At 42.2% G+C, this 23,561-nt stretch overlaps 2 protein-coding genes across 12 annotated transcripts in view; one reads left to right on the top strand and one right to left on the bottom strand.

Moving 5' to 3' along the window:
• Positions 1-166: 166 nt before the first annotated feature.
• On the bottom strand, positions 167-19,012 carry DKKL1 (dickkopf like acrosomal protein 1). Of its 3 annotated transcripts, none has more exons than XM_072976672.2 (8): positions 18,886-19,012; positions 11,606-11,785; positions 10,205-10,336; positions 8,075-8,161; positions 2,964-3,111; positions 1,486-1,648; positions 796-992; positions 167-732 (listed from the first exon to the last, which is right to left on the bottom strand). In XM_072976672.2, the coding sequence occupies exons 2-8, from the start codon at positions 11,744-11,746 to the stop codon at positions 587-589; spliced, it is 1,014 nt and encodes a 337-aa protein (XP_072832773.2). In that variant the 5' UTR covers positions 11,747-11,785; positions 18,886-19,012; the 3' UTR covers positions 167-586. The 3 variants fall into 3 exon arrangements, with proteins under 3 accessions (XP_072832773.2, XP_072832772.2, XP_072832771.2); XM_072976671.2 differs by lacking the exon at positions 18,886-19,012 and adding an exon at positions 18,474-18,613; XM_072976670.2 differs by lacking the exon at positions 18,886-19,012 and adding an exon at positions 18,460-18,597.
• TEAD2 (TEA domain transcription factor 2) overlaps positions 18,520-23,561 on the top strand; it is a 24,518-nt gene continuing 19,476 nt past the window's right edge. For 4 of the 9 annotated variants that reach the window (XM_020792742.3, XM_020792749.3, XM_020792743.3 and 1 more), the window contains exon 1: positions 19,874-20,010. In XM_020792742.3, coding sequence (XP_020648401.3) covers positions 19,941-20,010 — 70 coding nt within the window. In that variant the 5' untranslated portion in view covers positions 19,874-19,940. Of the gene's footprint in view, positions 18,659-18,987; positions 19,130-19,184; positions 19,296-19,455; positions 19,571-19,873; positions 20,011-23,561 lie in introns of those variants that run through there. The other 5 variants (XM_078376999.1, XM_020792744.3, XM_020792746.3 and 2 more) reach the window with 4 other exon arrangements.

The following is a 23,561-nucleotide window of genomic DNA, read 5'->3' as shown; positions in this document are numbered from 1 at the left end:
TAACCTCTCTTTTTTACTTGTGTATTTATCCAACTGCAGGAAAATTTGTGTCCTGAAATAACCAAGAACATGCTCAGTTACTATAATTTTCTCTCTAAAGCTATTATTTCATCCTCTCAGCACTGAACCAACTTATTCAGAAATAGACACAAAAAGAAGGAAGTATATCTTAGCCAAGATTGTATAATTCACATAAATAATATCTTGTCATTTGTAATGTGTACTATAATATCGGGGGTGGGGGAATCAAATTTCTGATTTTCTACTACTTCGGTCTTAAATGGTAGTTTAGCTATTTCAGCTGAATTAATCTGTTAGCACTGGGCCATAAGTATACAATTTTCAAAACCAGTACAGAGATGTATTGGAATATACTTTGGGAAACATGATCCATACAATCCACATCTGTACAGAATAAGAGAGATGTTTCCAGTATAAACAGAATGTTTGTACAGCTGATTAATTAACAGGCTTAAGTTTTGTTGGCTGTGTAGCATCCAGAAATGGGTGGATTATAAGGAAGGAAAAGAGAAGACATGGTGATGGGCTTGCAGGTGAGGAAAACAAGGACAAAAAGCAAATGTAATTAGTAAAAGTCAGTTCCAAAGTACTGCCCCATCTCGGTGGCTAATTGTTTGAGTTCCTGGAAATCTGGTTGGATGGAATGTGCCATCTCTTTCTCCCCCGGGAACTGGCTGTTTTTGTCATATTTTTCACTCAGATCCTTAGATTTTTATTTTATTTTATTTATTGTATTTATACCACGCCTATCTAGTCATTTCGACCACTCTAGGCGGTCAATCTTGTCCATGGAATAAGGGTCTCTGGGCAGGTTCACTATTGCAAATTGATCATCTTGCGCAGAATCATCATAGTAAGCATCTTCTTTTTCCTGACGCATCAGGATTGGCTGGAACAAAGACCGCTGTTGACCTAGACTGCTAATATCAGCACTGTTGTCTGGCTTCTCACATGTTGATACCACTACATATCTAGGAGAGAAAAGAACATAATAACAACATTGAATGGGCATTATATACATAAATATAGGTAATCCCATCTCAATATAGACTGTCACATCCTGCTTGCGGACTATCCAAAGGCATCTAGTTGATCACTGTGGAAAGTAGGTTGCTAGACTAGACTTTTTATATGATCCAGTAGTATTTGTATTTTGGTTTACATTGAAATTATATTCCAAACATATCGTCTTTTTACTGGTTCGCCCATACACATGCACAGTTGCCACTAGAGATGGGATTTTTTTAAAACTACAACACCCAGAGGTCTAGTGGAATTGTCCCCTCCCCCAAAAGCCTTCCCAATTATTTGATATAACTTATATAAATGAGAAAATATCACTCTGTTTCTAAATTCTGAGCCAGAGGAACTGGTTGCGTGAGGCTTAACTCTTTGCCACTGTGAAACATTAGGGGTTTATTTCTATAGAGGAAATGTCACAGCATACATTAAAATTTTCCTTACCTTTCAGTTCTGCACATCAGCCCTTGGGCACATGGACAGTAATGTTTAGACTTGGCAAATGCTTCCAGGTTGTTCCAGCCCATCAAGCCAAGGAGGGTTTTTCGGGGAATCTGACATAGTTCCCCTTCTTTGGGATATGGAGTACAGAGTGGGAACAGGAGAGCTGTTTTGAAGACAGGGCAAAGTTTGAGAAATTCTATGTGTAAAACAAAGTAAAATTTAGGGTTTAGAAAATTAATTTGGGGGAAGGGGCAACAGATCCCAAAAGCTTCTCATTCATTCACATATTTCACTGAACAGGAAACAAAAGTAGGTGCAAATATAGGCTTAAGAATGTAGCTTTTAACTGGAGGTACAATAGTTCTGCAAAGCCTCAGTAGTGTTTTGTCATTCTACCCTGGGCAAGCTGATTTGGCAATTGCATTTTAACTTAAAAAAAGAGATTGTTTTAAAAGTCTAGAAAAAGACATAAGGGCAATCTAAAGCACACTGAATGCAACAATTTAGCAATCCCAATGCATGAAAGAAAGAAAATTCCATACTAAAAAGCAAGTGTGGAACCAATCCTAGCTGTCTGCTTCTACAGTGTTGGGCATCAGTCTCATGCATCAAGGTTATGATTTGATTTATTGAGTATTTATTAAAAAAAAATAAGCTCCTCCTGACCCATTCCCTTTATTGTACCTTTCTGTTTTTATGCTTTAGTTTGCACAAAGGTATTACAAAGAAACCAATGCCAGCAGAGGACTGAGCAAAAGACAATCAAATGGGTCTGTTTTAACTCGGAGGATTTAAAACAATTGCTTCTTGTACAGACATAGCCTTAGAATGCAGTGTGCATTTAGTGCCAGCTACTGGTGGATTTCTGAACAATAATAATGCTCACCTTCTTTTCCATTTTGCCACACCTAGGGTCAGAATATTCCATGTTAAATCCATTTTTTGATTTGCATGGCTCTTTTAGAAACTCAAAGCCACTAAACCTTAGTCAAGACTGGGTGTATCAGGAGTTAACTGTTCCTAGTCCCAATGATAGCCCAGTGGTTTAGGTGGTGGGAGTTCAATGCCCCACTGTGCCTTCTTTGACAAGGGCAGGACTCGATGATCCATAGAGTCCCTTCCAGTACTGCAATTTGGTGGTGGTGGTAATAAAACTGCTTTCCTTCCCTGAAGGTGCTATTTTGAGAAATTGTGAAGTTTCCTTGGGCAACCCCAGGAGGTTTTCTTTTTAACCAGACAGTAACTGTGTGTATATGTGTGTGTGATCTTTTTCAGGAGTAAGACACAAGAAGAAAATATTGAGTCCCCTTCTTGTGGCCCACATTATCAGTCTTGAGTTGCCTCCCCAACCAGTTTCTAAAAATTTTCACACAATTCCAAGTGACACATTTAACATAATGTGTCATTTGGGCCTGACTCTGCAAAGCAGAGAGAAAGGTCAATGTGCAAGAGGCACAAGTAGAGAGGAATCATCTCACAGTCACTGGTGGCACAACACAGCCCCTGAGCACATTCTTCTCGGTGTGGGTCACATCTTGTTCCACTTTCACCACGGCTCACCCCTTCTCTACACTGGCCCCACACACAAAGGTAACCCAGACAGCATTCCTTGTCATCTTGGCATGTCTAGGAAAGAAAAGCATATGAGACAATGCTGCATGAAGAAGCCCAGAACTAACCAATTCCTTCCCGGCACAGGCCGTGAAAAGACTGCATTCTTAGGGTGTTCCTTTGAAGGCCTGTTCCTATGTTACAGTTTGTGTTTCTGCTTTTCAAGACCTAATGACAGAATCAGGTTGTGTGGAGAAGGAGAGAGACCTGACTAGGGTGATAAATAGCTATTGATTCAGAAAACATGCAACAAAACTACTTTAGGTATACCATGAGACAGACTCAATAACTGAAGAAAATGGCTCCCCGCTGTGTTAGAGACGGATTCCTCGCATTACAGGCACCAAAAAATGGCCGCCGTATGGAGGATCTTCGCTGGACAAGCAGGTATTCAGCCCATTGGAATGCACTTAATGGTTTTCAGTACATTTCAGTGGGTTTTTTAATTTTGTTTGACGACAATTTCGCTCTACAGCGATTGCATTCCTTTAATCTAGGGGTACCCTGGAACTGTACAGCTTGCTCAAGGCTACATAGGCTGGCTCTACTCACAGAATAGTAAGGGATGTGGTGGCGCTGTGGGCTAAACCACAGAAGCCTGTGCTGCAGGGTCAGAAGACCAGCAGTCGTAAGATCGAATCCACGCAACGGAGTGAGCTCCCGTCGCTTTGTCCCAGCTCCTCGCCAACCTAGCAGTTCGAAAGCATGTAAATGCAAGTAGATAAATAGGTACCATCTCGGTGGGAAGGTAAAACGGCGTTCCCTAGTCACGCTGGCCACGTGACAACAGAAAACTGTCTTTGGACAGGCGCTGGCTCTATGGCTTAAAAAGCGGGACACGACTGGACTGAAAATGTCAAAGGGAACCTTTATTCATAGGAAGCAACATGGGAAATCAAACTCCCAACTTCTGGCTCCACAGGCAGAAACCTAAACCACTGAGTTATCCAGTCAGCTATGTGCTATACAGTGGTGCCTCGCATATCAATCACTTCGTTTAGCGACAAAGTCGCTTTGTGATGCATTTTTTGCGGTCGCTTTGCGATGTTCTCTGTGGGGTATTTTCGCTTTGCGATGACCGATCATCGCAAAGCGACCATTTTCGGCCACCTGATTGGTGGTTTCAAAATGGCCGCCAGGGAAAAAAACATGGCCACCCTGATTCCTCACTTAAGAGGCACCAGAAATGGCCGCGCTATGGAGGATCTTTGCTGAACTGTGAGTTTTAAGCCCATAGGAACGCATTAATCGTGTTTTAATGCATTTCTATGGGTTTTTTATTTCGCATTGCGACTTTTTCGTTCTGCAGCGATTTTTGAGGAACGAATTAACGTCGCAATGCGAGGCACCACTGTATTAGATTTTTGTTTTTCTAACTTAACTAAAAGAAAAGAAAATTATATACCACTCATTTTCAGAGTTTTGTTTGAAAGGGAATAACTTTTATTTCAAGATTTTGAGGAAAACAATATTTCTGCTTTCCTTAGGGTTGCACCCATCGCCCTGTGGACGTGATAAAGAAAATTGGGACACCCAAAAAAGTTGGGTTTCCTCCTGCCTTAGATCTTCCTCCAGAAAAAGAAGAAGTGACGCTTTCGTGGGATGATGGACCGTTTCGGGGTGACAAACAGAACCTTCTTCTTGATAGGACGAGGGGCTGCCAAAAGCCCATTCCGAATGGCCAACAGTCTGTGCCTCCTGTCACTGACTGGCTCTTCCTTTAACCAGTTGGGTTCTGGGTTCTGCTCCTCGCTCCCAGTGTGATGAGGGAGACGAATGATCAGAAAAGATAGCCTAGGTCTAGGCTGTGGAAGACCCAGCTTGAAGAACCTAAGCCCGGGGGTTGGTCTGTCTGCTTCAAGACTTTTTGCTTCCTGACTAGCCTCTTGCTTTTTCTCCTGAAAAGATACAGATAAAATGGAATGGAGGAGGGAATATTACCTCAGTATGATTTTTTAAATCTAAATACTTAGCATCAGAACTTATAAAATATTATTTTTTCTTTTTCTGGATTGCAACTCACAGAATACCCCAGCCATCATGGCCACTTCTGCCTTCCTCCTTACCTGAGATGGAAGATCAAAGTCCCACCTGTGTTCATAGAATAATGAAGTTGGAAGGGGGCCTATAAGGCCATCAAGTCCCACACCCTCCTCAATGTAGGAGTACAAGTCAAAGGATACCTGCCAGGTGGTTGTCTAAATTTCTTTTGAATGCCCCCAGTGTTGGAGCACTCACCATCTCTTGAGATAATTGATTCCATTGCCAGAATCCATTATTGTACTGCTCTAATAGTCAATAAGTTTTTCCTGATATTCTACTGAAATCTGGCTTACTCTAACCTGAGCCCACTGTTGCATGTCCTGCACTCTGGGATGATTAAGAAAAGATCCTGCCCCTCCTCTGTATGACAGCCTTTCAAATATTGGAAAAGTACTATCACATCTCCCCTCAGTCTTCTTTTCTCAAGGCTAAACATACCCAGTTCTTCCAGTCTTTCCTCACAGGGCTTGGTTTCCAGCCTCTGATCAGCCTTTCTTCCAAACTCTGTAACTCATCATACGCCAAGTGAGAATATGTGAAGCAAGAGGGGGAGGAGAAAACTGGGCAGAGAAGCAAGCAGCAGGGGGTAGCAGCAATATTTCTTCTTTGGAGGTAAGGTGTATTTTCCTGTTCCTCAGTTGAGTTGTGGAATGAGTGAATGGAATGGAGTCATGCCAGGATTTGAATGAATGCTGACTCTGTAAATGCCTGCCTCTGTGTGTGTGTGTGTGTGTGTGTGTGTGTGTGTTGTTTGTATCCCCCAAACTATACATTGCAGATAGCCCATCCTACAAATAGCTAAAATCAGGTACTGTTCTAGAGGTGTGGCTCAGAAGACTTTTATTTGCTGAATAATCATACCTGCAAATAAAGCCTGTGGTTTACCTCTGGAAGATCAATCACAAAACAATCTGCACATTACAATAAGATATTTTTAAGAAGACATGAAGTTCCCTCTTCTAATGACCAGCTACATGCAACATATAGTTTGGCCCTAAATATGTCCCTGAAACAAGAGGCGGAGTCTGTTGTTAATGTTGAATTGAGCAGGTTGTCAAAAAATAAAGGATTTTTGTTAGAAACTTCTGGTGTCCCTGAGTCATCCCTCCAGCACGATACGTATAAGGGAGAAAAGGGAATTACTCCAGATCACACCCTGACTGTGCCTGTAACCAGTAGCTCTCCCTTTCTTACCTGCTGTGCCTTCTGATCCACCCTTGCAACAGACACCACCTAGTGTTGTCTAGGGTTCAGATCTCTTAGTGCTATGGATGCGGAAAATGAATCAGAAGAGGTAAATAAAGAAACCATGGGGTAGAAGAAACTAGTGAAGCAGGAAGAGAACAGGTGGGACTTGCCGTCTTGTTGAAAAGAAAAAGTTATGTCTTTGCAGCAAGATGGGATGAACTACTAAACAATAAGAGAAATATATTATTTCTTATTGCTGGATGAAACATCCATATTCAGTGGCAGTATACCGCAGTATCAAATGCTGGGGATTTATAGGCAGCAAGTAGGGGATTGATGCCTTTGCTTATAAACTTTCTGTAGGCCTCTGGCTGCCACTCTTAGCAACACAATGCTCTGAGTGTGAAGTGGTTATGGCAACCTTCCCTGACTGGGCACCTTCCAGATGTTCTGGGTTTCAATTCCAACCAACCTAGCCACCAACAGAGAGCACTTGATTGGGGAAAACTTGGTTAGGGGAATAATGCTGTCATGGGGCAGGAAAAATCTGTGATCCATCCTTTAGGGAAGGAAATGTTGTCCAGTAAAAGTTGTCTGTGCTAGCTGTTTCCTCTTTGTAGCTCCCTGCCTGCCCCAGGCAAGACAGATCAGGAACAGCCAGACCAGTTGACTTCCCCTCACCATCCCAGCTCTTTTCAACTCTGTCTCCTATCATCTGAACAAAGGAACAAAGACTTTTTATCTCACTACAAAAGTAATCAGATCACCTATGAAACCATAATCACTGTTGATTTAGCAAGCACTGTTTAGGCATTTTCAAAATCTATAAGTTTTACATTTCCATTCCCCCTGGGCCTGTTGACTACTTCCCCCCTCCAACAAGAGTTCACCTAGAGGTTAAATTTTGTCCCCTTATACTTGGATTGGACAAAGACTTTTCACCACCATTCATGTGTGAATCTGTTTATTTGTGCTGATATGTCCTTGACATCTCCCAAAAAGTGTTAAATGACCGGCTGTTAAGATAAATCTTTGTCCTTTTTACATTTCTATCCCCACTTCTACCCAAGCTGGAGCATCTTTCAGCTCAGGTAACACTCTATAATTCCCCCACTAACAACCCCCATCCATCCTTGGCTACAAACAAGAGTAAATAGCAGTACAGCAGGGGAGCAAAGAGAACTTCAGAGCAATTTTTGGTAGATGGGATGCAAAGTTTAAGCCCTCTAATTCTAGATCAGGTCTTCCACTTTTCAAGCTAAACTAGAATCCTTATCATGGGATTCAAATAGAGACGGAAAAATCTGTCTTTTGAAGACAATTTTTCCCTACAGCTCCCAGGATTCTTCAGCCAGCATAGTCACTGGTTGATTAAGGAGACATTTAATATCATTTGATTTTAACTTCCCTGCACTATCTCTCCTTTAATATTTCTAGACAAGCATCACGGGGAATAATGTCCTCACAATTTTGTTGCCTGAGAGCAGATATTAGGAAGGTTTATTCATGAGCAGATTTGCTTACAAAGTCTTCAGGTCAGAATACAGAACAAATGCTAGAGTCTGATAAGCAGTATCTCTCTCCTGGCAGGGTTAGGGTTAACCCTAACCCCCAAACTCATGCTTTCTCTTTTCCCCTTGTATGTATCACCCACACATACTGACATAAATAAGAGCACATGCATAAGATGCCTAAACCTGGCTGTAAGAGACAAGCAGGTACATCAGCCTCTTGCATTCACGCTGACCTTCTCAGCTGGATGAGCATCTTCCTGTTCAATAGAGGTCACTGTCTTCTCTGAAAACATCATATCACCAGTATGATTATCAGTTACCTGAAAATATCAAGAGAACAGCAAGGTGGTTGAGTGATGGAACAAGAGATTGTGTATTTTGATTTTTATGCCTAGTTAAGTATTTTGGAGGGAGCAGCACTGTGGTTGGTAAAAGAAATTCTTCCTCATAGCCCAGACCTCATTAGGAATTGTTGACTTTGCTTCTCAGAGAGATTTTCCAAGTTGTGTAGGAAATACTCATACCACTACTTCAATTTTGTAGAATATGGTGTTGCCTAGGATACTTTCCAAACAACCCAACAGACCAATATAGAAAGTAGGTTTAAACTTGAAACATGCATATTCATATTTTTGAGTTACACCTCCCAGCATTCCGAAGACGGTGGGGGGGGGGGATAGGTAGTGTCTAGCACAAGCTACTAGTGGCCCAGTAGTTGCCCTAGGCGATAATATGTGGCCAGGGTTACACGTGCAGCCAGATGCAGGAGCAAACTTCCTGAGAGGACAGAATGGCCTACACTATTTCAGACTGCAGAGAATGAGCAATCATATGGTTGACTGTTCCAGAAGAACACACGCTGATAGGAACACCTATCCTCTTGGTTGTTATGATCGTCGTGGTTTTTGCATTGTGTCTGAAGAAGGAACAGTCTTGTTTGCATTGTACGCTTTACACAAAAGCAAGAATACAGGACAATATGGATTTGTGTCTGGATAAAAAGCCCCCTTAAGAGCGTGACTATCCCCTTCTTCAGACCTGCCACTGAAACCATGAATGAGGAAGAGCCAGCTTAACAACAGAGATTGTGGGGCTTGATGCTCTCTCCTAAGCATGTTCTCCTTGACAGCTTGTATAATGTCTAAATAGAGCTTCTCTACAACTAGAAAGCCAGCACAGAAGTGGAGTGACTCAAGTTTCCCAGTCACATCCACACTCCCGTGGCACACACCACCCTGAAAAGTGGAAGGGTTAGGCAACAGCTGCAGTGCCTGCATCTCCTCCAAATCTTTTTTTTTAAAAAAATAACACTTGATATAACATTAGGAATGTGGATTCTCTTCAATTGCAGCATTTTTTTTTGGGGGGGGTGATCATAAAAGTATTAGTTGTGCAGTTTGCAACTTAGGTCACACCATGTGAAGGGGAGTAAGTCCAGGGAAATAAATGCACTCTTGGATGGTAGGAAATAGAAAGACGGCTGAAGAGGAGGAAAAAATAGATAGCCTTGTAGCTCTATCAGTTCAGATTTATTAATGATCCTAAAAAAGTAATACTTCTAACCTCAGGTTTCGATCATATAAACTTAGGATGGACAAATTCCAGAGTTTCAAAGTCTACACCTCCCCACAACTGAAGCATTTCACCTGCTCCCCAGCATCCCCTAATTTTTTTTCTTATAAAAAGGCTATTTTTAGTATGCCTTCTAGTGCTCCCCGAAAGCTTTTGTTTCAAACTTTCCAAAAGGTTAGAGAATGGGAAGCCCAAAACATGCCCAGATCGCCTCCCATTCCCCAGAAAGGGCAGAAGGGAATTTTTTTTCAACAATTCTGCGCCTTTTTATTTCACATTTTACATTCTGAGGGAAGTGAGGAGAGCAGGACCTGGGAGAGGGGCTGCATTTGGGACTTGGGGGCTAAGAGCAGCAAACACTTTGCCCAACATAAATATCCACAATGTCTTAAGAATTATATCACAAATAACAAAATAACATTTTTCCAAATTAATTTAAAGAACTGCCCCAAAAGGTCTATACATGAAAATACCAACCCTTCAGTCTCCAGCTAACCCCCTAAATGAGAGGTCCGCAACCTCCGGTCTGCAGCCTGGTGCCGGTCCGTGGCTTGAGCTGGACCAGGCCGCTGAGATAGACCTCCCCCCCGCATGCACTCACCCCCGCGCAGCCGATTCGCGGCTACGCACATGCTCCAGCATGCCCGTGCGAGCAGCACGCTACCGTTTGCACATGCACAGAGGGTGCCCTGCCCTTCCCCAGCTGGTCCGCGGACCGGAAAACATTGGGGACAACTGCCCTAAATCACTCCAAGCCAGCTCTCCCCCTATTATTTTACACACCCACTCACTTTATGGATTTCACGATGGCTGTACACAGTGGCATTCCCAACTTTCCGGTGCTGCTTCTCCTCATTGTGGTAGTTTGCAGGCAGCTTGCTGATATCCATGGAGGTTTCGAATCTGTCTGTCCCTAGTGTTTCCTATAACAGACAAAGATGGATCCCGTTTTACTTGTTTATTTTTTTTTCAATATTTGTATACTTGCTGTTTTTAGGTTGTAAATATTATCCCTTTAATGATGTAAATTGACTTGGGTCCTTTTCAGAAGCGGAGTAAAAATATTTTTAATAAATAAATAGGGTGCAAAATAGAAAACAGATAGAGATCATTCCTTTCCCCTCCTTCTGGCCCAATCCCATAACCTCAGAACTCAGGGGCATCCAGTTAAAATGTGGCTGGCAGCCTCAGGGCAAACAAACACACCTTCACACAAAGGCTAGTCACATTATGTTTATCGTTTGTACTTGCTAAATCATGTGGGGAAGGTTTTCACATGTATGTGAAGAAAATTTATTATTTCTTTTTATTAATTACATTTTTATCCTACTTTTTGTCCCATGAGTTTAAGGTGGCATACAGAGCCATCACATATTCCATTCCAACAATTTATACTGCAGCATCATTTCTAGACAGCACTAGAAATAAATGGTGCATTTTAATACAAATAAACTCATTTGAGGAGTGGCCACCAAAATTTCATCAGAAGACAGTCCTACAACTTAATTTTGGAAAAGGCTGGTAGGGACTGAAAATCTGTCAAACTGATACTGCAAGACCAAGTGCCGCTCCTCAAAATTCCTCATAAGAACAAATTGGCCAGAATGAGGTGTAGTGTGTACATTTTACAGCTCTAGTTTAATTCCATGCACATTGTAGAGAGTGAAGCTGTGCCTCTGAAAATCTAGAGTTTGCACAGCAAATCAAAACAAGAAATTCATTTGTCATTAAGAAATCAACATTTCATATTGAGAAATGTTGGAATTTGGTGCTATTTTCATTGCCTAACAATCAGTGCTCAAATGATGGGTGGATGTATTTGTTACGAGCAGGAGGAAATAGAGAGAATATATAGATGTCAAAAAAGAGAGTAGAAATCAATGATGGGTAGATTCACCAAATCTAGAATCACTTTTTTACCTTTTCCTTGTCTCCCTCCACCCCCCAAAATGCTGTCTTGGGAATTCTGGGAGTTGTAATTCAAAAATACGAATATGCAAACCTTGATTATAAAGGTATATTGCCCCTGGTAAAAACTCCCTACTTCTACGGCTGATAAGGATGCTGCCTTCTCATAGAACGCTACAGCATCTTAGCACATATTTGTGGTCTGCACACTATCCAAAGCATCTCTTCTATATGGGGGGGGGAGGAATGTGCACAATTGACAACATCTCTGTCCTATTACTTACACGGCTTTCCTCAATGATATTTCTAAAGTCCTGGAAGAGTCTCTCCACACTGAGAGGGAGGAAGGCAGCAGATGCAGTGCCCCCCTGCTTCAGAGCTGTCAGGCACCATAAACCCCACCAGATCAGTGTCGGCAACAGCATCTTTGCTGCTCCCTTTTTCTGGGGCTGCCAGAGCCAGACCTGCAGAAAAGACAGCGTGCAAAAGGAAACACCATCAGATAAAGAGAGAAAGAGAAAGGCCTTTAAGCACTGCCTCTAGCGGCTATGTGCGCTTTTCCAGCTCAGACATCCCCAAACACTTTTCCCAATCCATGGTGCACTTGTGCAGGGAAATCATTTTAGACTCTGGATTTAATGTTTTTTCAGCAATGGGTTGGGCTTCAGTTGCAAAGCATATTTAATCACTTTGCTCCACCCCCATTCCCTTCTTTTACATCTGCTTCTGAAGTCCTAGTATTTTAGAGCAAACAATAACAAACAGGTCTGCCCAACCTGGCTGAAAATAAAATAAAATCTGAGGTTGTGCATTTTGTATTGATTTGTAAACTCATTTAAATCATAGCTCCACCCTAAAATTCAGATACACTACTTTTTCTAGACTACAGCTCCCATAACACCTCTGCGGGGGAATTCTAGCCCCAAAAATGATATTTCCCAGTTCTGATCATGACTACAGGAATAAAATGCAGTTTACTTCTGCTAGGCTCCGCTGAACACATTTAATAAATATACAGAATGCTGTCCAAATTGTATTCTTTTCAGTGGCAGTTCAAAACTTCCCATTTGAACAGACATTTTGAGGAGGATTTTGACATTTCAAAATTGAATTATATTGTCCATCGACATAGATTCTAAACTAGATGGTTTTTATTTGCCAGTTTTATAGCTGTTACATCTCTATTTAGTTTTTGTAGTTAACATTGTTATGATACTGAAATATTTGCTAGCGAACATATTTGGCAATAACACCGTACTAGAAAAGGCAGGGCATCAACATTTAAAAGTAACAAAAGATGAAAAGGGCATCTGTTGGTTATCCACTGAGCTTAAAACGTTTTCCCCAAACAAACAATCAAAAAGGGCCAGCATTGTTTATGCCCTCCAGTTTTAAGACCATCACTGCTGGTTAAGAAACCAGAATAGGCAGTCGGTACCACACACCAGTAGCACGACTGGGAACGCATCAGCAATTACCGGCAACTTCTTAATTAGAATCCATTTGCCACTGAAATTTATGCCAACAATCTTAATTGTGGTATACTCTTTCAACTTGGATTCAGTCGAAAAGAAGGAAATCTACCGTGGCAAATTGTGTGAGCTCCAGTGTTCCTTGCCAGTCTCACAGCAAACTAGGTTTATTTACCACTGCATCATCATCTGCAGGGTCCTATGTAGTCATGGGGGAGTGGGTTGGCTGCAGGGCCCTGGATCCAACCCCATTCTCAGTCCACATCTTAATCCTGCCCTACAGCAAACTGATACAGGCCTTTGCACCCAAGCCAAGCCAAACAATGTCGAATTAGAACCCTTGCTACAAAATAATCCTGTTCACAGTGCTCTGTGATCTGTCACCGCCTCTTCTCCATAAGCAGCTCCAGCTTGCTCTTTCTTACTTCCCCCTTCAATCCACTAACCTGCCTCAACAGCCTGTAACCTCACACAAGAATCCCAGTCTGTCCGTTTCTGCCCAGGTATTGATTCAAAAAGGTGTTCCGATTCCAGAATCTGCTGGCATCACTTGGTGTCCATCTCTACACAGATCTCCACAACTTAGACTGGCAGCAGAGTTTTTATTTTTTAACCAAGGTCTACAACTGCCCAGCTGGCCCAGCTCTGATGAGCTGGCTAGTGGAATTTTTTTTAAAAAAATTTCCAGGTTCTCATTTACACCTATAAATCTATAAAGAGCCAGTCTCCTTAAAGGGAAGGGAAGGGAAGGAGCCATTTTGGCATCTTTAAATCTAACAGGTTCATTTCGGTGTGAGCTTTTGTAGATTGCATGTATCCAGGGAAGTGGATTCTACTATAAAACCTCACACTGGAATACATCAGTAACTCTGAATAGTGACACAACACTCTTTGAACTCTCATAGGGATGTCCTAGATTGGTTGACTCATATCTGTATGATTATGTGTATTTATCCAACTTCCCACTTTCTACAGAGTTTTAACATGTAGTTTCTATGTATGACCTATTGGGAAGCTAATCCAAGCCAATTCCTTGAAGCTAATTTTGAAGTAAGCCAAAAATTAAGCATTCATAGAAGATGTGTTCTCACTACATTTAAGATTTTGCCTTTTTATTGTATTTTAAATGTTGTAAACCGCCCAGAGACCTTCAGGTAGTGTGGGTGGCATACAAGTTAAATAAATAAATAAATAAACATGTAAATTCCCACACAACACTGCAGTGCCATGTGCATAGTACAACACCCTACTTATTAGGATCACCTGACAATGACAGTACAGCAAGCTGGCAAAGGGCAGGGTCGGGGTTAAACTTTTAGAGTTTGGCTGAAGAGACCTGAGAGACCATCAGGAATAAGTCTTTTGTAAGGGTAATGGGTCTTTATTACCCATTCTAGAGCAGTACTCACAAAAATTACTTTGCATTGCAGCAGGGATCACTTGGAATAATAGAGTAATACTGTATCGGTAAATACCTATCCACCCACTTCTGCCTGCCTGCTGTGAGGATGGCAGCTAAGCTCCAAGGGAAAAGGGAAGCCTAACGGGCATGATATAATATTTCCTGTTAAGCAAGAAGTCCTTTGGCACAGTGCAAGCTTACCCCTGCTCAAGGGCCTCTTGAATCCTGCCAGCTATTAAAAACTATTAATCAAAATAACTGAAATAAGAAACAGGATTGGATTTTTAAAGCGTCTTTGAATGAAACCATTTTCAGTCTCCATGTAAAAGAAACCAGAGAGCTCCTCAGGGTTGCGGTGCCACTACCAAGAAGGCTGTGTTTCCCTCGGTTACTTGACTGACCCCCTTGTGATCAGGTAACACAGAACAGCCCTTTGAGGCAGATCGTAACGCAGAGATGACAGGAGAACGAACTGCTCACCAGAAAGGTTGATGGACTGCAACTTCCAGTAATGGTGAGGAGAGTTGGAAGTTGCATTACCAGAACATCTGGAAGGCCACAGTTTACCTACCACCACCATAAAGCCTTAGCCTGTTGTTATTAGGACAGATGGATCCCTGACATTTAGGGACAAGATCAGAGCTTTTCCCTGACTCCTATGGGTGATCTTCGCTGGATGAGGAGGTATTTCCCCATTGGAACGCATTAACCAGTTTTCAATGCATTCCAATGTGTGTGTTTTTCGCTTGACGACGATTTCGTTTAACAGCGATTTTCCTAGAATGGATTATCGTCATCAAGCGGGGCACCACTGCATAGTACTTAAGTTAAACATAGGATTGTGGCAAAATTATTCAAAATCATAACTATTTGATTTACTTTCTCCTCCAGCAACACCTTTCAAACAAATCTATTTTTTCCTGTCAGCTTTCTTTATTGTCTGGCTTTCACACCCATACATAGTGATTGCAAATACAAGAGCATGGATGAGCTGTGGATTCATTAGAAGTTAAATACCTGTGGCTTCATTAGAACTTGTTAAAATATCTAGAGATCAAGCTGAGCTGTTTTTAAAAGCACAGGAGTAGGGGCCAACAACCAAGTTGGCAACCCTTAACCTGAAAGGCAGCTAATCCACCATTAGCAATCTTTTGTAGCAACTAAACACAGCAGACAGTTGAACAGATTATAGAAAGCACTCTTTGTTGAAACAGGGCAACAGCTGCGCCCAAAAGGATCAGGCAGTGACCTGCGCAACTGGTAAGTGTGCCTAATACTCTGCTACAGAAAGACACAGCATGACAGCTGGAATGCAGGAGCTACTATCAGAAAAAGGAGCAGGAAAACAGTTTCCTCCAGTGAGAAAGTCTAAAATTCGTTGCAAGCACTCCTCTGATATGTTGTTTTACTGATTTTGCTGCTCTTATTTCTTGATTATTACTTCCCTTACTGTTTATGAGTGCATTTTATTGTTATCAGCTGCCCAGAATAATGCCATGCACTAATTGGGCAGTATAAATGTGGAATGAATGAATGAATAAGCAAACAAAAATTAAGATGTTTCTATGATCTCTCTCACTTTTAGCAAGCAAAAGGATGTAATTCTGCCATGTCCCCATTAGGTGGTGACCTCAGAGTTTAGAGAAACTGATCTCCACAGAGTGAACATTTCCTTATGTCCAAAATGCCAGGAAATGTTTGTTCCTGGGAAACATGTGTGTCTGCATGTACACACTAGAGGGCTTTGGAGAGAGCTTACATCATTTAAAACTCTTGCTGAATTCATATAGTAAATTGCAGGTCAAATACTCACACAGCCCTGGAAGCTGAATTTCTAATTGTTGTTTCAGTGACCACACTTCGTGTTGTCAGAATTTTGACAACATTCAACTCAGCAACTCTGAAGGTCTATAATCTCACATCCTACTAACCTACTGCATAAAAATGTAACAAGACTGCCCCTGAGTTTATGCAGTGTTAAATCTCTCATAAAGATATGCTTCTTTTTATTTTATGTGACGTTTATCTTAGGGAAATAGCAATGAAAACACAGTGACTTGTAACATTTGTAATGAGTTTATATCACCATGTTCAGGTAACTGTTCAGGTCCAGAGGATGATATTCTAAAATTTGACGTGAATGCATGGCCCTTGCTATTCCCCTCGTCTTTTTTCCCAGTTTAACAATATCCCCACACAGTGCAGTTAGTAGAAAACCAGCTCAACAAACCTTTTGCTTTACTTTATTTTTCTCTAAGGTTTAATTCCTAAGTGGCACACCCACTGTACTACAAAAAATCAATTCATCAGTTAGCTACTAAAAAGCAGCTGGTACTATGTAAACCGAATGCAACAAGATACAGCCCAAACAACAGGTTAAGCAGCTGAAACAAGATGAATAAAAACGGGGGGGGGGGGATTATAAGGCAGGAGGGGCTATAGAGGAACCCATTCAATGATGGTATGGGAGAAGGGGCCAAATGTCATATTGACACAGGAAGAACATTTTCTTGAGATCAAAAGGCTGTGGCTGACACTGTGGCATGCGCAGGGGCGCGCATGTGCGAAGGGGGCGTGGCAAACTCAGCACATGTGTGTGGGGCACTTGTGGGGATGGGGCACCTGGGGGGAGGGCCGTGAGTGCAGAGGGTGTGCGGGGGTGGGTGGGAGATCTGTCTCTGTGGCCCGGACCTGTCAAGGCCACGGACCGGCAGGGGCCGCGGACTGGAGGTTGGGGACCCCTCAGAACTGTCCCCTGCCCCACCAACGATAGCTCCTCATATAACAGGAAGAGATGGAAAACATAAGGAAAGGTTTTTTGCAGATACAACAGAGAGAGACGATACTCTTGTTTTTACCTTCTTCCCTACCGCTACTATCAATGGCAGGAAAATTTTATCTGCCAACCTATGTCCTGACATACGTAAATGCCCACTGCATTCTTGTGTGTGCAACAAGGGAGAGTTAGGAACATCACATAAGAACGTAAGAAGAGGCATGCAGATCAAAGCAAAGACCTATCTCATCCAGCTTTCTGTCCTCACAACAGCCAGCCAGATGGCCATAAGCAGCCCCCAAACTAAAGGTGAGTACATCAGCAGCCTTGTGCTCATGTTCTCCAGCAAACTGAAGAGACATACTTCCTTTGATAGTGGATATAATTTGCAGCCATCAGGACTAGTAGCCACTTATAATATTGGATTGGCTCTGGTGCACATCTTTTCTGTGTCACCTAAACTTTTCACCTGTTTCACAGGTAGGATAGGTTTGCAATTAAACCTAATAACAGCTATGATTTCTTAATTGGGGTTTCCAAACGATCAAGATGTTACAAATGTCAAATTTCAAATAATTTAACAAACCAAGACTCTAACAAGTGCTTTTAGTGCTTTAGTTCAGATAAAAAGAATGTGTTACAAATAAATCCTGAAGAATGCGTATTTTTAAAAAACCACAGGTCACATCTCACTACCTTCCTGGCACAGAAAATATAGACCATCCAGTTTTGGAAAGACTGCCTGATTTATATCAGTGTATAATGCACTCTTGTGAAAAGATTTAGCTGCCAGTTTAAATAAAATATAGATGAATCTCCAGTGTGGCATAGTGGATCAGATTGATGGACTAGGATTCAGGATACCTGGGTTTGAATGTCTGCTCTACCACAGAAACTCACTGAGGGTGTGAGACTACAGTAGTAAAAGCACAGTTTTAATGCATCAGTAAAACTGAAAGCCCTATAAGGGTCTCAATAAATCAGTTCCAAGTTGATGGGACATAACATTATTAAATATTCGTTACAGGGGTTGGGGACCTCAAAACATAAACACAGGCACAGAAACTGAAATTTCAAAATGCCAATAGCACTATTAACACAATCAATGAACTCCGAGAGTATGCACCACCCAACAGAGTACCCAACGAGAGTCAAATTGTTCAAGCAGATGAGTTAGAAATCTCCAATACCACCTTTCGCCATTCTCGCTAGGAAAAATACAAACACAAACAAGTAAAAATCACACGGGTTTTTCACAGCACACCCGAAATCTCTTGTCCAAAGAGTCCACTTCCCGCTATCCTACAGTAAGGCCCACAGCCAGTGATCAACACGTCTGTGCATTTGCCTCTTCCCCCTTCAATAAAGAGGGTCATCAGCGCAGCTTACAAACGTTACTTTTTGAAGTACAAATCCCAGATTTATGCGTGTTGCAGCAAAATAAAGGTTTCTAAGCCCTCGTCGCCGTCATATCTTTTGGAAACTAACCACACAAGGCGCACCCTTTGCTCCCGTGTAATCTTTTCAGCTCACGGGGGTCGGGAACCTGTGAATCTCCAGAAGTTGTTGAACAACTTCCACAAATTCCTGCCGTTCGGCCATCTCGGACCGGGGCTGCCCAAGAAGTTGGGAGACTAAAAACATCGAGAGCCACGCAGGTGCCCCGCCGCGCCTTCTTCCGATCAAGGTAGCTTTTAAATAAATAAATAAATCTCTTCCTCCTTCTCTTTTCCTGGTCAACATTTTCCTGCGGATGATGGTTAGGGCCTGTTTCTAAGGCCCTCCTCCTCAAACACCGGGGCCCTCCTCTTCCCCCACCCCCCACCCCCCATGAAACTGAGTCACTGCTGCTAATTTAATTCCTCTGCCTCATTCCAAGAATTCCAGAGGAAAACTGTCACTCTTCCAAAATACCACGCAGGCCTGTGTTGCGCTTTTGCGCACACCCGCCGCTTCCCAGCGCTTCCCATTTCCAATCCCGACGAGTGGGCAGGAACCTCCTGGATGAGCCAAAATTAACCCTGGCAGTGGAGAGCCTGGAGTTCTCTCTCTCCACGTTTTTTTCCCCCCTAAACAAAGTTCAGGGAAAGTTTCTCTTTTCCTCTCTCTCTCTCTCTCCCCCTTCACACAAAACCAGCCGGTTGAGTGTCTGCTGAAAGTAAGTATGATATTATTATTTTTTTTTTCTCCTCCTCTTCCCAAGCCATTTGTTCTTTCTCGGTTGAATCAGTGATTAATCACAACTTCCTTTCGGGAACTAGGCTTATCAAAGAAATCTCGGCTGAAACGTACGTCTCTTCTGGGGGAAAGAGCACAGAGCTGTGGTTAGTTTTGGTTTCCATTTTTGTAAACTATTTTGCTTTATAATTGCAGAAGAGAAAGATTCGTAAGCAGCATTTATTTTATTTTCAGGGAAAACGTCTGCTTGCCCTTTAATTTTTGATTTACTGTACAGGATTGTTCGGCACACGCACACGTGTGTTCTCTCTCGCGCGCGCACACACGTGTGTACTCGCAAGCACAACATACAGGTTCTGCTCGGGAGTGCGGAGAGAACACCTACAAAATGTTATGGATTTTTAAGACATCAGGCTTACTTGTGAGCATGTGTTTTTAAAAGTTCTTTAAACTATCGGGTGTATATATATATATCTTGTGTGCTTTAAAAAGTATTTTGCGGACGTGAATAGTAAGTGAAAGTTCGCTCCCCAACACCTCAGTGCCTTTCTTCCAAAAACATTTCTGTACGTGAAACATTGAAGCATAGAGGCAACGGGGTACGAGCTTTTACTGTATTTATTTTTTAATGGCTGGTTTGCGTGTGCTGGCGAGTTTTTCTTTGTCTGGGGAAAAGGATCGTTCGGGGCTGACCATTTCTTATTCTCTTTTGAGTTCATTAGGTTGTTCGAACACACAACAGTTTACAGGGAACATTGTATGCCTGGGCGTCGTTTTGATAGTGAGCTTCAATGGAGGGTGTGAACGGATTTGTTGCGGATTACATTTTGTTAAGGAAGCTTGGCTGGACTTCTGGAAGGGGTGGGTATGCTTCATTTACCCTACAGCCCGGCCTTCACAATATATCTGGATCATCAAGGGGGACGCTTTATTTTTTTTTCTCTTCCTCAAAAGAGTCAACAGACTCTTTCTGGGTTCACTTATGTGGGAGTAAACCCCAGAAAACACAATGGGACTTCTGTGTAAACACAAAGGGCTTGCCTCCTACGGATTTTATGATTCAGAGGCTTAGGAACAAGGAGAAGAGTCTCAAGGCTGACAAGCACAAACTTCTTATGAGGGAGGAACTTTTGGGACCCAGCAAGGTGAAACAAGTCTTGTGGCCTGTGAAAAGTCACACATTTTCTCTACATGTGAATGCTAGGTCCTGCTAGAGTAAATGTATTGAATTGGTGGTGTTTACAGAAGTGTTGCCTTGCCATTCAGGATTGGTTTAGTGAGTTTAGGAGAGACTTTGGATTTGAGCCCTGTTGTATGTATATTGTGTGTGGACAAGATCTGAACCATAAGACCCCTGTCTGGCAACTGTGGTTCTATATCAGGCATGTGTAACAGAAATGCACAACATTGTTGATTGATAGTTATAAATTATGATTACAAAATGGTATGGATACAAAAAGCATCTACTGTCAAAACATCGCATATTGTCCTTTTAGGCCAGGAATGAGCAAACCCCCAGTCTTTGAGTTGATCTTTTTTTTCCCTTCTGGAACCTTTAGATCTGTCAATTTGAACCAGGTACAAAATAGTGACCTAAAGGGTGGTGCCAGTTTTTCCCTGTAAGTCTTGCATAGACATAACTTAAGAAGCGCCCTGCTGGATCAGGTCAAGGGCCCATCTAGTCCAGCTTCCTGTATCTCACAGTGGCCCCACTACCTGTCTCCTGATACCACTCCCCTGCATCTGGCATTTAGAGGCACCTTCCTTTTAAGCCTGGAGGTTATACATCCCCATCATGGCTTATAACCTGCGATGGATTTTGCCTCCAGAAATCTGTTCAAGCCCCTTTTAAAATCATCTGGGCTAGATGCCATCACCACATCCTATGGCAAGGGGTTCCACAGACTAACACCACTCTGGGTAAAGAAATTTTTTCTTTTGTCTGTTCCCAACACTCAATTTGAGTGGATATCCCCTGGTTCTAATATTGCTTGAGAGGGAAAAGAGCTTCCCTCTATCCACCCCCTGCATAATTTTATACATCTCAATCATGTCTAAATCATGTCATCCCCCCCCCATTAGACACCTTTTCTCTAGACCAAAGAGCCCCAAATGCCTTTCCCCCTAAGGGAGGTGCCCCAGCCCAGACATCATTTTAGTCACTCTCTTCTGCCAAATCTAGCTTTCTTGAATACTACAGATCAGAGGTTTAAACAGAAAACGTTTGAGAACTCATTAACAGAACTGCATTGAGACGTGGTCAAAAGAGCAACCAGTTAATTTTTATGCTATTGTTGAGGAATATGCAAGATGAAAAAGAACTGATTAAAATAAGCCAAGATATAGCGGTAATGATTGTGTTTTCCTTTCACTTGCTGTTTTAAGGCACAGCAGTCTGAAGTCTATAAAGTTCTGTTTTTACGACTGGGGATACTGAGGCAAATTCTGTTGCCTGAAGTGATAGACGAGATGCCTTGCTCTTGCCATTCCATACTTCAACTAGACTGGTACCAGTGCAATATTTCAACATGAATAATTGGATCGTGTGTCCCCCCCCTTGCTCTTGAAGCACTAGACAAGACAGACTAGGTGATAACTCCATCCTCCCCAAAAGAGGGGAATGGGTTAAGAGAGAAGCAGTGGTCAGCCCTTCCCATGCATCTGCAGCCGAAAGGGCTCACCCCACCTTGCCTTTGTGGAGGGCCAGGCCCATCTGGCCCTGAAAAGGGAACTGACCAGTCTGTCAAACAAACAAGTGTATGTAGGACTTCTGCTTTTTTGTGGTTGAACACCTGCATGTTGGAAACGTCTACTGCAAATCGCTCTATCCAGAGATCTGTGGTGCTGCCTGCCTCTTTGGTTCAACATCCCTTCACACCCCTTTCCTTTGTCTAACGTTGTTTGGGAGAGCTCTGCTTACACGGAGGGAGGGACGGGAGTCCACAAGGTCACTTCTGCTGAGATGGGGGGCAGGGGGATGCCAAGCCGGTTTATGTCTTGGCTGGCAGTCCTTTGGAGGCAAGGAGAACATCTGGAGAGCAGGCTGTGCCATCCTGATAACCCCAGAAGTTGCAGAGGTGTTATGTGGCCTTGTAACTGAATGTTCTGTATGCCAGGTATAGTTGCCTGGGTGTTAAAACTTTGGGTGGACAGGTTTCGTGAGGTGAATGTGGTGTGGGTTTTGTGCTGTCCATATTTGCATACAGGAGAGGAGAAGTAATGTTAGGTGGTGTGTGTGTGTGTGTGTGTGTGTGTGTGTGTGTGTGTGTGTGTGTGTGTGTGAGAGAGAGAGAGAGAGAGAGAGAGAGAGAGAGAGAGAGAGAGAGAGAGAGAGAGAGAGAGAGAGACTGACTGGTATAGAGCAACATCCATTTGCACAAGACCTTGATGTGACTTGTTCCAAAAACAAACATGACCTTTCACATGGATGCATGTGTGACTCAAATTACAGGATAACGCTGGGGCCCATTCCTGTTTTGTGGAGGACAGCAGGAACTCTCTTAATCTCCTTTACAACTACCTGTTTTTAAATATGTAGGAAAATTAACAGGAGGCAAATCAGAGCTCTGTTATCTGTGACCGATTCTTTATCTCTGTCTGCAAGATATCGTATCCCCAAAAAGTTCGGTGTTTTGAACTGAAAGGATAGATCTATCTAGGCCTCTGAAAAATGTGTTTAATATTTCAGTTTCTTCATGAGCAAACCTATTGTTGGCATTTCCTGGGATTATTAACTTGCTTTTTCAACTGAATCTTTAAAAGAGATAGGTTTGGGTTTTGGGTGGCTTTTTGTTTGTTTTGCTTCCATATTCCTACTGTTAAAGTCTATGGGAATATTATATTTATTATTATTTGTTATATGTATGTCCTCTCTTTCCTCCAGTATTTATTTATTTATTTATTTATTTATTTATTTATTTGATTTGATTTGATTTGATTTGATTTGATTTGATTTATATCCCGCCCATCTGGTCTGGTCGACCACTCTGGGCGGCTTCCAATAAGGTGTATACGAAAACATAAAAATTTTACAAACAGTCCATAACACATACAATAATAAAACAAATAATAAATGAAAGAAAAAATAAAGAAAGAATTAAATATTGACAGGAGGGAAGGCCTGAACATACAACCATGTTTTTAGTTGACTCTTAAAAGTGCCCAGTGTAGGGTAACGTCAAGGTGACATACACAGTTCTTATTCCCACTTTTATCCTCACGATAACCTTGTGTTGTAGGTCATGCCCAGAAAACATGACTGCCCAAACTCATTCAGTGAGTTCCATGGCCAAATGAGGATTTGGAAGCTGGGCTGTGGGATCCTAGTCTAATACTCCTACCACTATAACCACCCCGGGTCTCATAAAATTCCATTTTTTTCAACTGTAGATAGTAAAACTGCACACTTACTG

This window comes from Pogona vitticeps, chromosome 6 (genome assembly GCF_051106095.1).
Source record: "Pogona vitticeps strain Pit_001003342236 chromosome 6, PviZW2.1, whole genome shotgun sequence".
NCBI lineage: Eukaryota > Metazoa > Chordata > Lepidosauria > Squamata > Agamidae > Pogona > Pogona vitticeps.
The sequence above is the reverse complement of the archived record's forward strand: the minus strand, read 5'-3'. Positions and strand labels throughout refer to the sequence as shown.

What these genes read in the sequence shown, in the direction of transcription:
- DKKL1 (XM_072976672.2), bottom strand. Translation starts at nt 11,746, where the DNA reads ATGCTGTTGCCGACACTGATCTGGTGGGGTTTATGGTGCCTGACAGCT. An exon ending in GCCATCGTGAAATCCATAAA is followed by an intron (nt 8,162 to 10,204) that starts GTGAGTGGGTGT and finishes TGATATTTTCAG; the next exon opens with GTAACTGATAATCATACTGG. An exon ending in TTCCATGGACAAGATTGACC is followed by an intron (nt 733 to 795) that starts GCCTAGAGTGGT and finishes AAATAAAATAAA; the next exon opens with AATCTAAGGATCTGAGTGAA.